The 13,731-nt window shown below is 41.5% G+C and overlaps 1 protein-coding gene across 1 annotated transcript in view; it reads left to right on the top strand.

Annotated features, from left to right (window-relative positions):
• The window catches only part of LOC310958112 (receptor-type tyrosine-protein phosphatase S-like), a 68,473-nt gene that overhangs the window by 38,799 nt on the left and 15,943 nt on the right, over positions 1-13,731 (top strand). Inside the window, exons 6-11 of the mRNA XM_083928925.1 lie at positions 628-738; positions 6,301-6,570; positions 6,938-7,317; positions 10,053-10,254; positions 11,524-11,660; positions 11,880-12,024. Coding sequence (XP_083785051.1) covers positions 628-738; positions 6,301-6,570; positions 6,938-7,317; positions 10,053-10,254; positions 11,524-11,660; positions 11,880-12,024 — 1,245 coding nt within the window. The remainder of the gene's footprint in view (positions 1-627; positions 739-6,300; positions 6,571-6,937; positions 7,318-10,052; positions 10,255-11,523; positions 11,661-11,879; positions 12,025-13,731) is intronic.

The raw sequence follows: 13,731 nt of genomic DNA, 5'->3' as shown, positions 1-13,731 counted from the left end.
AAACGTAAGAATAGCACCATGTGAAATAAAAAAAAAACCCGGCGCTGAGTGTAATTATAGTACGTTTAGGGAGACACTGTTTATCGCGGTGGGATCAGGGTAGCAGAATAAAAATGGAGGAAGTAAAAGAAATAAGTTGAGAAGTTAAAGAGCATTGTCGGGTTGTTGCTGTGGGGTAAAGCTTGCCGAGATGGGAACAGGCTTTCTTCATGGCAGCAGTGAGTCTGAGAGGGCTCACTAGCTTGTAAAGCAGTGTACAACAAAAGGTCCTTAAAGTGTCATCGAAGCTTAGAAAAGTCATTTTGAGACTTGTTTTTTTTTTACCTCCAAACTTTCTGGAAGTGATTTCTGATTTTGGAATGTGTTGCCAAGCACAGAAAGAAGTATATGGTTATTCTTACCACTAGTATGTAATAGCACAGTCCATACAGATGCTGCCTCACAGATATACTGTAACAACAAAGCTGACTTTATTGGATCCTGAAGCTTCAAAAGAGGGAGATACCCCTGGGGTCAAAATATAACAAAAACAGACCAACAGTAAAACATTTCAGAATGAAAAAGAAGGCTGATAGCAGCAGAAACATTTTACACCAATAAAAATCTTTATACCTTTCTGTCTTGCAGGAGCATTACAGATTGAAAACAGCGAGGAGACGGACCAAGGGAAGTATGAGTGTGTGGCCACCAACTCTCAAGGCGTGCGCTACTCCTCTCCTGCCAACCTGTATGTGCGAGGTAGGACCTGAACTCAGATACGCACGTGCACGCACACATACACATGGACAAACACACAGAAAACACTACTGTTAAGGTACTCTTGGTAGAAGTAAATAAAGTATTTTTCATTTCTGTGCTTTAAAAGTATTACTAACCCATCCATTGTCTATAATATATGTTGACCCTGTTGTTTGGTATTTCTCACAATCACGCTTAACAAGTCTACTTTAAACTTTGGTGTGAGCCTCTACAGTGAATTCAAATTGAACATAAAGTTAGGAGCACACCTTGGTTTAACTGCATGGAAACATCACTGATCTGCTTACTAAAATGGCTTCTGTACAAGAGGCAGATTAAGAAGAAAGTGTTGCAGAAAAGATGCACAGATTTAATTGGAGACTTGAATGAAATTGGAAACAATCAGAATATCATTTATTCTTAAATATGTTTACATTAAAGGCATCATTTTGCACCCACATGATCCCCGTTTAACTGATTCTAGCCTCTGGACTGTGGGTGCAGGTGTATCTGGCTTAAGGCTGAAAGATCACAACCAATGTTGAGATTTATTTCTATGTTAAGTAGAATATCAGAGGAGTGTGTATGTGACGTGAGCGAGCTGGTGAGTCTGTGTGTGATGCAGTGGAGCGAGTGGCTTTGCGCTGGCCGTTTTTATTCTCTCTGTGTTTCCCCGTTCTCTCTCTCCCCCCCTCACGTCATTGTGTTCTGCATCAACCCCCTCTCATCCCTCAGAGCTTCGAGAAGGTTGGTGTGCTCTTTCTTTTCTTTTGTTACTCCTTTGTTTCAGAAAGCTTCACTTGTTGAAACAGAGAGAAACAAAAAAGAAAAAAAAAAAACATTTAAAGGACACCGGAATAGATTTGAAGTGAAATGATGTCTCTAAAACTGAAGAGAGTTGATTACTTTAAAGCTGCTACGATGATGAAGTGGTCTGCCTACGCAGCAGAGTGCATTGACTGCATTGTGAGGCCTTGTGTGCAGAACCCTTGGTATTGCCTTCACTCCCCAATCAATGTTTTCTGCATGGTATGATCTTGTTGTCATGGAGACCCAGGAATTGGAAGATTAAAAAAGGCGATGTTTGCATGGAAGGAGTGAGAGAGAAAGAGAAAGGAGCACCGCTTGCATGTCTGTTGACTGACGGACTGACACAAGAGCATGGCTCAGTGTGTATTCACGCCTATTGATACGCATCGCATTGTGGTATTATTGAACTTGCTGTCTTGTCTAGTCCAACCACTGTCTCTTGTTTTTTCCATCATCACATGTAACGATGTATCTCAGCTGCCATGTCATCACATCTGCTCCAATTCTGCACTTGGTTTATTGGGTGGAAACCTTGCACTTGCTCTCACGCTTGTACATGCCCTTCTGTGTTGACGTTTTTAGGAGGAGCATCAGTTATTTTGCCAGATTCATGCCATAAACTCTAGATCACATCACCTGTGGTGGAAACTAACTAAGAATATTTACACGAGTACTACTTAAGTACAAATGTGAGGTACTGCCCTAAATGAGAATAATACTTATACTCCACTACAGTTTAAAGGGAAATATTGTACTTTTTAGTCTGTTCCATTTATTTATCAGCTTCAGCATAGTTACTAGTTACTTACTTATTAGCATTTTACATACAAAGCAGTAGGATGACCTTTTAAAATATGATGCATCGTTATAGAGTACACCTCACAACTGTATATAAAATAGATAAAATTAGCTTCACCAAGACAAATTACAACAGAAAAATTATATTTATCGATAAATAATAAATATACAAGTGGAAGGACAATCGGCCAAGGCCAATGCTGCATTCACATACTCCTCCTTGTGTGTTTGCCCTGTGATTCAGATCTGCTTTACAAAAGCACTTATTGCACTTGAGTGCTTTTACTCGTGATACTTTTTTGATAACTTTTTGAAATAACAAATAACAAATTCCTCCTTTTCAAATTACAAGTTTAAAAATCCACCCAATACTCTCAGGGGTTTTACTGCTGCAGTCTTACTTGTACTGACCAGTAGCTTGTGGCAGCTAATGTTAGCTAGCTATAGCACACATTTAGATACGAATGACATTACTTAGTCATTTGTGGCCAAAGATCAGCAAAAATGACTGTCGCTGTCGAATGTCGCATTAAGTGCAGTTTGCTAAAAAAAAAAAAAGAAAATGTAATAAATATACATGTTGTATTCTAAGTGTAGGCTCTTTAATAATAATTCATTTTAATTATGGGCACCTTTCAGGACACTCAAAGACACCTTACATGTACAAAAAAGAAATTAACAGATAGACAGCAGTAAAAAAAACAGAGCAAACCTAAATACAAGCAAAACACCAATAGAAGAACAAATAAGTACCAAAACATTTTTAAAATTTCTAAAAAAGTTACATAGAGAATATAGACCTTGACTTGTATTTCATCATGATTAATACTAACAGTAAACTACCAGTGGTCTAATTTACAGGTATAGCATTATCTCAACTCTACTGTAATACAGCCTGTGCTGCTGTTGCTATCTTTGCCAAACACTCTGATACGCCTCTATTGACTGACATTTGAAATTAATCATACCCATTCTCATTTTTGGATATCGAGGTGATATTAATGATTCCCTCTTATTACAGTGGATAATGAAAACAGTGTCCTTGAGACAGACAGGATTGTGCTGCTTAAATGTCAGCTCAGTGACTAAACGGGTATATAGCAGCGCTGAGATGCAGCGGTAATCCTTATGGCTGTACCAAGGTCTCGCCAGTCTGTAGCCTCCAGACTCCCTGCAGAGGATGGGACTAATGATAGCCCCCCTAATAAAGACTGAAGCTCCTGGCTCTCGCAGACCGTATAGAAAAATGGAGGGGAATCATGCAGCCCGGCTCGATTAACTTAAAGCTCAGGGTTCTGAGAGCATGTGAAGGATTATCCCTTGTTATGAGCTCACTTTATTGTAAAGTACTCAGCTATATTTCTGCAGTGGGAGTCTTCAGTCCTTTGTCCCTTTTTTATTTAAAGAAATACTGCGGAGTTCAGATTACTAAACGATCATCTCGAGCTTTCACCTACATCCTGTTTTCGCTCAGATTATCAAACTAATCCATGTATTTAATTAATTGTCTTATTTTAGTTGTTGTTTTTGCCATATTGGTAGTCATACAATAACTGACTGAATGAAAGTGATAGTGCTGTGTCATGTTGCATTGCACCTGCTATGTCTGTCTTGTGCATGCAGCTCTCATGGATGCAGTCTGTCTGTCTGTCTGATGTCTGTCTGTCTGTCTCCAGCATGCTCGGATAAGGAGATGCCTGCCTAATCATGTCTGTTTTCTAACAGATCTACCTGTTTTTGTCTTTTTGTCACTTTCTTGTCTTCAACTTCTGTATCCAATTCTGGGTATCTTCTGATTACTTTTTCTATTCCAAATGCATCGCAACTTTTATTTTTCTCTACATTCTCAATTTGTTGAAATCATGCAAAAATGTTAACTTCTATCCAATTGTCTCTAGATTCTTTGAGTAGGGGGGATGTGGCCCATGAAGATTCCAAGTAATGATGTTACACATTAAGGAGTGGAGGTTATGCAGCAATTGAACCTGTATTTATTTATTTATCTATCTTTACTATCTATATTATATATATTAGAATTACTGCTGGATTTCCAAGTTATCTAAAAAAGACTCATTGTTTAGCCACCGCAGGGTTTTACAGTAACTTTTTATTTAAATCTATTTTTATTTGTTGTCTTTTTGCATAGATACATTTATGCTTCATACGTTCATGTTTTATTATACATATTACCTTCCTAGTATTGAGTTTAGTTTTTCGACGATGTTTCTGCTCTGTATCTCCCCTTTCATTCTCTCCTTTCATGCAGAGATGTTTGTCCGTTACTCTCTCTGTCTCTTTCTGTTTCCTGTGTTGTGAACCCTGGGGTATCCTCTTTTTTTTTCTTCTGTTCCTACCACATCCGATCTCTATACTAGTCTTTTCTCTTTCTTACTTTCTGAATGGGCCTCTAGTATATAGCCATGTTTTAAATAGATCCATGTGTTTTCTTCTTCCTCGCTCTCTTTCTTCCCCCTTTTCCCTCCTTCCCCTAAAACCCTCTTCTTATCCTCTCTTTATCTCCACTCCCCTGTCTTTTCCCCTCCTTTCCCTCTCTCCCCCTTTTTTTCTCTTCTTCTTCTGCATTCTGTCCGCACCCTGATGTGTAGGAGCGACAGACACATGTACATAAGTTTATTAACTTATAAACATGCACATACTACCTCACATATCTCTCTTTTTGCTCGCACTCGTTCTTTCCTGTTCTGCCTCTTTCATGCTGTCTTGATGTTCTTTACTTAATGTGTCCAATGATCACTCTGTAATTGCCACAACACCCTATTAGAACCCTCGATCCACTCCTGTCCGCATTTTCCAATTCATTTGACTACACACTGTATCAGTTATGAATCCTATGTATTGTACAGTATCTTGTTGCACAATGTGGCTGTCCTTTGCTACATTGCCTGTCATTGTCTGGAAGAGAAGCAGAGCTGCCTCTTTCTCTCTATCTCTGTTTCTCTCTCTCTCTTTACTTCCTCTATCCCTCTATCTGTCTCTCCTGCTCTTCTCTCGCTCCTCTCTATCTCTCTCTGTCTTCAGTTCTTCGTTCTCTTCTTTGTGTTTCTCCACCATTTTATTCCTCTTGAGTGGACCAGGCATGCAAGTGACCTATGAGTTCAGTCTCTCGATGCATCTCTCCCTTAATATATCGTCAACCAAGCTCCGACAGATGCGCCATTGGATATAACTTGCCAATTTACTTGTTCTTCTTATGGGGACACAAATAGCTGGCAGGGCCTATTGATCAGCCCCCATGATGCTCACAAAAAGAGCAACAAAAAAGAGAACATCTCAAGGCACAAAAATCATGAGGAAGTAAAGTTTCTCACTGACCTCTCTGGTAAAGTTTATTCCTTGCTTGGAGGCTGAAATGTAATACTAATACAACTATAATCAAAACACCTGAATCCGAAATGTCTTATTTTTCTGTTTAAATGATTGATAACCCATAAGAAAACTATTTTTAAGGAGAGAGACTGACTATAGGTGTCATGACCTGGTTGAAATGATACTCAAGAGTTTGTCACTATATTATTTTGAGTAGGCAGCTCACTGAATGGTTGAGCTCAACACAAGATTTGTGTCTTTCTGTTGAAATCATCAGTACCATAAAGTAATTGGGACCTAAACTTGAAATATCCCTTTGTAATTTTCTGTAAAAAAAAAAACCCTGAAGTTCATTCTCCCCCTTCCTGTTACCTCTCCTCTCTTCTCTCTCTCTTTTTTTCTTTCTTTTTATCTTTCTTGCCCTAACTTTCCCTCTCGACCTCTATCTTGATTTCTGCCTCGCTCTTCCTCTCTCTCTTTCTCTCTGATTCTCTCTCCCTCACCCCCCCCCCTCTTTTTCTCGACCTTTCTTCTCCTCACTCCCTTCCCCACTTTTCTTGTCCCCCACCTTACCCCTAAACCCCCATCCCCTCTTCCTTTTCTACCCTGACTCTCCTCCTTTCCCAGTGCGCCGCGTGCCTCCTCGTTTCTCAATCCTCCCCTCCAACCATGAGATCATGCCGGGCGGGAGCGTCAACATCACATGTGTGGCCGTGGGTTCACCCATGCCCTATGTCAAATGGATGCTGGGCAGCGAGGACCTGACCCCAGAGGATGAAATGCCAATTGGACGGAACGTGCTGGAGCTTAATGGTGTCCGGGAGTCGGCAAACTACACGTGTGTGGCCATGAGCAGCCTGGGTATCATCGAGGCCACCGCTCAGGTCTTAGTAAAGAGTAAGAGATGCTTACATCGTTAACCATTTTAGCTCTCAGAGAGAGAAAACCGTGTGGAAAAGTGCCTTAGTTGTTGCTTTATTGGAGAATAGATCCTGTTGGTGATGTTACAGTTGTTATCTGACAAGCTAATCTAAACCGTACTTTAACAAATAATTCACATAGTAAATGTAATATACCATTTAATATACCCTGCATCTTCATAGTACAAAGTGCATATGGATATATGCATAAATAGAAGAATAGTAGGAAGAAATGTCACTGTGATGTACAAATTAACAAAACAATGTACAGAGTTTACAGTATGAATGAATGTAACAAAGGTACAAAGTGAATTATTTTCATCTCCCCTCTCTCTGTTCTCCAGCTTTGCCAAAGCCTCCAGGTACACCCATAGTCACAGAGACTACCGCCACCAGTGTGACCATCACCTGGGACTCCGGCAACCCAGACCCTGTCTCCTACTACATCATCCAGTACAGAGCCAAAGGGCCTGACAGCAAGTACGAGACGGTGGACAGCATCACCACCACCCGCTACAGCATCGGGGGACTGTACCCCAATACTGAGTATGAAATCAGAGTGTCGGCCTTCAATAGCATCGGCCAGGGGCCACCCTCTACGCGCGTGGAAGCCCGTACGGGAGAGCAGGCCCCGGCCAGCCCTCCCCGAAATGTCCAAGCCCACATTATATCTCAGAACACGGTGATGGTCCGCTGGGAGGAGCCGGAGGAACCCAATGGACAGGTGGGATGAAGACTGAAACTTGTTTCCTTTTTGATTTGTTATCAGTATTTTCTTTTATTCTTTTATTCTTGTCAAAGAGTGAAACGTTTGACAGGAAGAAAAGACGTGGTAAACGTCTACAGCAAAATCAATGATGTTTACTGGTGCTTACATCAAGAATTTCAGATTTTGTTTGTTCCATTATTGTAATGAATTATACGTAGAAAGTAACGCTTCCTGCTTTTGAACACACATCATTGAAAATTGGTGCCTCCTCTGCTTCACGGCTCAACGAGCTAGAGAGGGACAGAGCGCGAGAGAGAGTGAGAGAGCGAGAGAGCGAGAGAGAGAGAGAGAGAGAGAGCGAGAGAGCGAGAGAGAGCGAGAGAGCGAGAGAGCGAGAGAGCGAGAGAGAGAGAGAGAGAGAGAGAGAGAGAGAGAGAGAGAGAGAGAGAGAGAGAGAGAGAGAGAGAGAGAGAGAGAGAGAGAGAGAGAGAGAGAGAGAGAGAGAGAGAGAGAGAGAATGGAGCGGTTCAAGTGAGGACAAAGCAGTTATTTTTCAATTGTTTCACGGCAGTTATGTTCTGAAGCACAAATAAACACACACACCTCCACACAACCGCATAGCCAACGACCATAAATGTCCCATCCACAGCAAAATAGGAACAAAAGAAAAGATCCAGGCAGAGGGCAGGCTCTCTGCGGATACAGACACCACTACTTCTAGTGGGTCATTCATGATAATTGAGAGCGATCCATTTTGTATTAGTCTATTCATTGTTAATAGGACAAAACTGCATATTATAGATTTTAAAATGAAAACATAAAAACTCTGTCATACCCTCTGTCATCGCTCCAGTCTGTTAGGAAAGATGTAACATTCAGTGCATATATCCCGTTCCCAATTTCTTATTTTACCTGTGTACTCGTGTTTCCCACAGGTCCTTGAAATCCTTGAAAGATATAAATTGGCACGGGTCACTGAAAGTATAAATTTAATTTATATATGTTCTTTGTTATATTTTACTTCACGATAGTAAACAGGCTGTCTGCGTGTGTACATTTCACGTGCCACCTGCCTTGAGAAAAAAAGTGAAATGTGACACAGCTGAAGCGTTCATACATTGAAGCCTCTCTCTTTTTAATTGTCGCATGTGAGCTTCTGTAAAGCCAGCTAGTACTCTTTATAAAAAATCTTAGTGTTGTAGCAGTAATTAACCTTGCTTGGTCTCTCAAACTGCGTTGGGTCCTTGACTTTGAGGGAACTGGGCCTGGAAAGGGAATTGGACTCCTTGAAAATGCTTTGAGATTGATGTTTTAGAAGGTGTGGGAACCCTGCATACTCAATATGTTTTAATTTTGTATTCATGTATGTTCATGTCTTTCTTTTTCTGTTTTCTTTTTTGCTGCTACACAATCGTTCGTTTGACCAGTGTGAGTGCAACCTAGGAGCGGTACGCTTGCCAGTCACGGCCGGTTTGGAAGAGGTGGGCTTTTGTAAAGCCCGTTTGCGAGCGTGCGCACGTGTACGAGCACAAGCACGAGGCCTACGGCGGTTGTGACGTCATTTTATGTGCGCCTGTTTGGACATAGAAAAAAAGAAGGACGGACCATGCGCTGACAAACAATGGCGGCGAAAGGTTCACGTTGGTGTGATGCGGAGGTGGAGTGTTCACTGCAGATTTGGTCGATGAAAATATTCAAAAAACAGTCGACAAGACGCAGAAAAACTCAGAGGTCTGTGGAAAGATTTGTAAACAAAGCGACGCATCGCGATGACGTCAATCAATGCGTGTGACGTGTTACGGCGTGATGACGTATGGACAGCAAGAAGCATTCGTGTGAGGCCCAGGCAGTGTGAGCACAAACGGGCCGGGGGCAGGGGGTAGAGGGAGGGGGGGACAAGTACCCTAAAGCACAGGGCACGGTATGGACGGACAGTGTGAGTGCGCCCTACCAAATGATATTTCCTCTCACTGACTTACTTACTGACAGCATTTTTAAAAAATCACACAAAGGCTCACACAAGGTTAAAACGATTAAGCCTAGTAAAATTCACCATTGGGAATTGTTTTTTTCCATTGTGCAGGTTCATGTCCTTTGCATGGATTGTGTCTTGCTAGATCCCTCTCTTGTAACTTCCTTGCTACTTTCCTCATCCTTTAAAGAAAGAAAAGGTAATTGGACGGTCCACTCTTAGGTTAATAGCACTCCCTCTTGAGGCCTATTTCCTTTCCTGGCCTACTAGTTGGTCCACAGAGTGCAAGACTGAATTGAGGATGAGGATTATAGATATTAAAGAGAAATAACAGGAGAGGTGGAGGGTATGGGTGATGGCATGGCAGCGGGATTACATTCACTCTGAACTCCCCGTAAACAAATCCCACAGGAGAATCAAGGAAGGCACGATTTTATCTTACCTGAGGGCTTGTATTGGAGCATTAGAGTGAGATTTATTATATCAGGGTCATCTGCACAACAGCCCCAGATGTGAGGACATCACCTTGTCATAACCTGACCTCTGACAAACACTGAACCAACAAATCCACAGGGCCATCTGGACTAAAGTAGAAAATAAGTCATAGGTGATGACCTTTGCTGTGATAAATTCTAGTTGTGTATGGAAGATGGTATTATGGATTACCATGAGCGGAAGGCACTTAATACAATCACTGATGACCTTAAAATCCACTTCCAATGCCGAAACCATACTCTCCATCTAGCGGCCGTTCTCTCTCTCTGCTCCTCTGTTGCAGGTGAAAGGCTATCGCGTGTATTATACCATGGACCCATCCCGGCCGATGAATGAGTGGCAGATCCATAACGTCCAGGACAGTGTGATCACCACCATTCAGAACCTGGTGACCTCAGAGACCTACACCATCCAGGTCCTGGCCTTCACCTCTGTAGGAGATGGACCCTTCTCAGACCCTGTGCATGTTAAAGTCATGCCTGGAGGTCAGTGTGTGTGTGTGTGTGTGTGTGTGTGTGTGTGTGTGTGTGTGTGTGTGTGTGTGTGTGTGTGTGTGTGTGTGTGTGTGTGTGTGTGTGTGTGTGTGTGTGTGTGTGTGTGTGTGTGTGTGTGTGTGTGTGTGTGTGTGTGTGTGTGTGTGTGTGTGTGTGTGTGTGTGTGTGTGTGTGTGTGTGTGTGTGTGTGTGTGTGTGTGTTGTAATTAGTAGATCTTTGATGATATTATGTGCACAACTTGTTTTTCAGTTGCATGTATACAAAGTTGAGTAGCTTATTCAAGTCTCTTATGTAAAGTTTTTGGGGGCAATCAACTGTGAAATGCTACACAAATAAGTCAAGAAATATGAGGTCTTCAAAAGGAATAAATTCCACACCTGACAGAACTCTGAAGATTTACGAAAAGGAAACAGGGATTAACAGCCAAAAATGTCCCTTGTATTAGGCACTGCTCATGTCACTGTGACAGCTGCTGTGAAGTCGCAGGTTTTATTTGATGGGAGGGACAAAGACATGATTACTCTGATGGTATTACTGGTTTAAATTTCTGTGTAGCCTGAGCTCCTGCTAATGTATGCCGAGTATCAGATGCCTCCAAAATGTCTACCATTTTTCCAGCGTACAGACTGAATGAGATTTTATAAGAACTTACCATGGAGATGTATGGGTCAATGAGTGTACATTTAGACATTAGGAATTAGCACAACATTTTTTTTGATTCCATTATGACCATTATGGTTTGATTGTTAGTGGCATTTCCCTGGCAGTAGAGTTCCCATTCTTATAATGATAGAACTTTCATCAATACACTTGATTTATATAGTAAACATGGTTAAAAAGTTCTTTACAGTAAAAACAGGACAGAAAGAAATTATTAAATTTGCTCAAATAATTGTAAGGTAACAAGGCAGGTTAAAAATACTTCTAGCATGATAAAAGATTATTTTTTGAAAATTAAAAATTAAAATCCAAGGTATAACAGAAGACAATAAAAAGTGATGGTAAATTAATAAAAATGAGTTTTAAGAAGTTATTTAAAAGATGTATTATTGCTAAATTATTATCAGTTCATGGTAATATTCATAAATAATCAGTGTCGTTTTAACTCTGGCAGATAATATCATATTCTTATCACTTAGAGTTAAAATATGTTTAAGAAAATAGGTTTTCAAACTACAAAACAAGACTGCAGAAGAATACTATATATTACATTGTTTTTGATAAAGTCAAGACTGACTGTTTTGTCCTGACCCCTTCAGTCCCAGGCCAACCAGGGAAGTTTAAAGTCGGTAAGGTGGCAGACACCAGCATTGAGCTGACCTGGGAACCAGCTTACACAAAGGAGGGTATTGTCAACTATGAGCTGCTCTACAAACCTGTCAAGTTTGGCAGCTTGGTAAGACCTTTTACTCTCTTCATATAAACCTGTCTGCTGAGTGGGCTTCCTAACACGTCAGAGGGATGAGAGGGCAGATAAAAGAAGGAAGTTTGAAAGATTAACCCAAGCTTCCACTGTGTCTGCATGTGACAGTCTCATCTCTGTAATGATTTCTTTTTCACTCCCCTCATCCCAACTCTGGTCCTGTCCTCTTCTCCTCTGTCTCCTCTCTCATAGGAGAAGCTGACCTTTGGGCCGAGGAATTCATACACGGTCGAGGGTCTGAAAGCGAACACTGAATATTCCTTCTCCCTGGCCGCCATCTCAAACAAAGGCATCGGAGCTTTCACCAACGAACTGGTGCAGAGGACATCACAAGCCAGTACGTCTTAATTTGACTGCGCCCACATACTATACCTGCAGGCACACAGATGCCACAAATTTAAATTGTATTATGTTTCTTTCTTGTACTCAAATGTCATGCAAATATTTTGTCCTGTACACACACACACACACACACACACACACACACACACACACACACACACACACACACACACACACACACACACACACAGAACAAAAAGACCGACACACAGGTCAGTGTACGTTCTCCGCAGCTCCTGAACCTGGGAACCATTATCACATCTCTCCATCCATCTCTTTTATCAGCCCATCTGTCCGACCCCACCTCCCATCCATCCATCTATGTTTGACTGTGCCTTTCTTCCTCCGCTCAGCCTCCTCTCGCTTTCTTATACAGCCAAAACATCATGACAGATGGAGATGGAGTACCGATTAATGTTTCACTCTTCCTTTTCTTCACCCTCCTTTCACTTTTTCCACTCTATCAGTGTCTAATGTCTTTGAAAGAGCGAAACAGTCTGACACTTATTGGCTAGTAGCCAGAGGTGAGGAGCATTAAAGGATGGTGGTTGGCCTGCTGTGTTGACAGGTAAGTGCTGGCCAGTCTGTATTTTATCCACGCTCAACTTGGATTCTCTCCCTTGTCTCCTTTTCTCTGTTTTTTTTCACTGCACAATCACTGCTAGCTCATAGGGGTAAAAAAAGTTCCCCTATTTTGACATGTCGAGCCATTTTATACATGCTCAGAAAAAGAACATGAGAATAACATACAGAGATAACAAAACGTTGCAAGGGAAAGAATCAGTTAAGTGGTCATGGTAGAGAAAAAAGCAAGTCCTGCAGTTCAAGTTGCTGTATTGTTACACTTTCAGTGGTAAGTTTTTGTCAAGTACTGCAAAAGACACAAAGATTCATACTGTGTATTCACAATTAGATCGATTTTTAGAACCGAGTACAAAATGTGCTAAACACTTTTAGCTGGTCTCCTTTCACTCTTCCTACCTTCAAAAAGAAAGAGACCAAGTTGGTACGCCGGAGGAGGCAGCAGAGGAGTGGTGGTGTGTGTGTGTGTGTGTGTGTGTGTGTGTGTGTGGTGGTGGTGGGGGTGGGGGGTCTGAAAAGGTAAGGTGCTAGATAAGCAGACTATTTCATGCAGCAGAATTCATTTCCCAGAGAGGTTATGTGCGTTTTGTTATCGCCAAGCTTTGGTGCACATCTAGATTGTCCCCCGAGGCCCACAGAACAGTGGCTGTACGGCTGAGTGGATAGATACTTGAACCTGTCAGCTATGACTATTACACTCCCACACATACACACATGCTATACACTCCTGAGCTCACACACAAGCCTGGACGCCTTTGTCGTTGTGTGTATGTGTGCATGCTCTTTGAGCAACATTATATAGGGTGAGTGATACCTACGGTTCAGGGATCTGTAGTGATGAAGGTGTGTGATTCTTGGCTTTCTGTACTTGTTTGTTACAGTAAATATCCCAGCCTATTTCTGATTCAATGCTTGTCTGCAATCCATCATTCCAGCCTGACTTTCAATATCCGTCTGAGTGCCTTTCTCTACCAGGCTCCTTGGTTATTTATTTATTTTATTTTTTTAACCTGCCTCTTAAATTCTTTTCGCACTGTGTGAGATCTGTTTGTTTTGTTTCCCTTTTGTGAAGCCTTCCCCTAGCAGTGGAAAGTCTCAGACCACTCTATTAACTCAACGA

This window comes from Echiichthys vipera (assembly GCF_963691815.1).
Source record: "Echiichthys vipera genome assembly, chromosome: 15".
Lineage (NCBI taxonomy): Eukaryota > Metazoa > Chordata > Actinopteri > Perciformes > Trachinidae > Echiichthys > Echiichthys vipera.
This window is presented reverse-complemented; position numbering and strand designations above follow the sequence as displayed.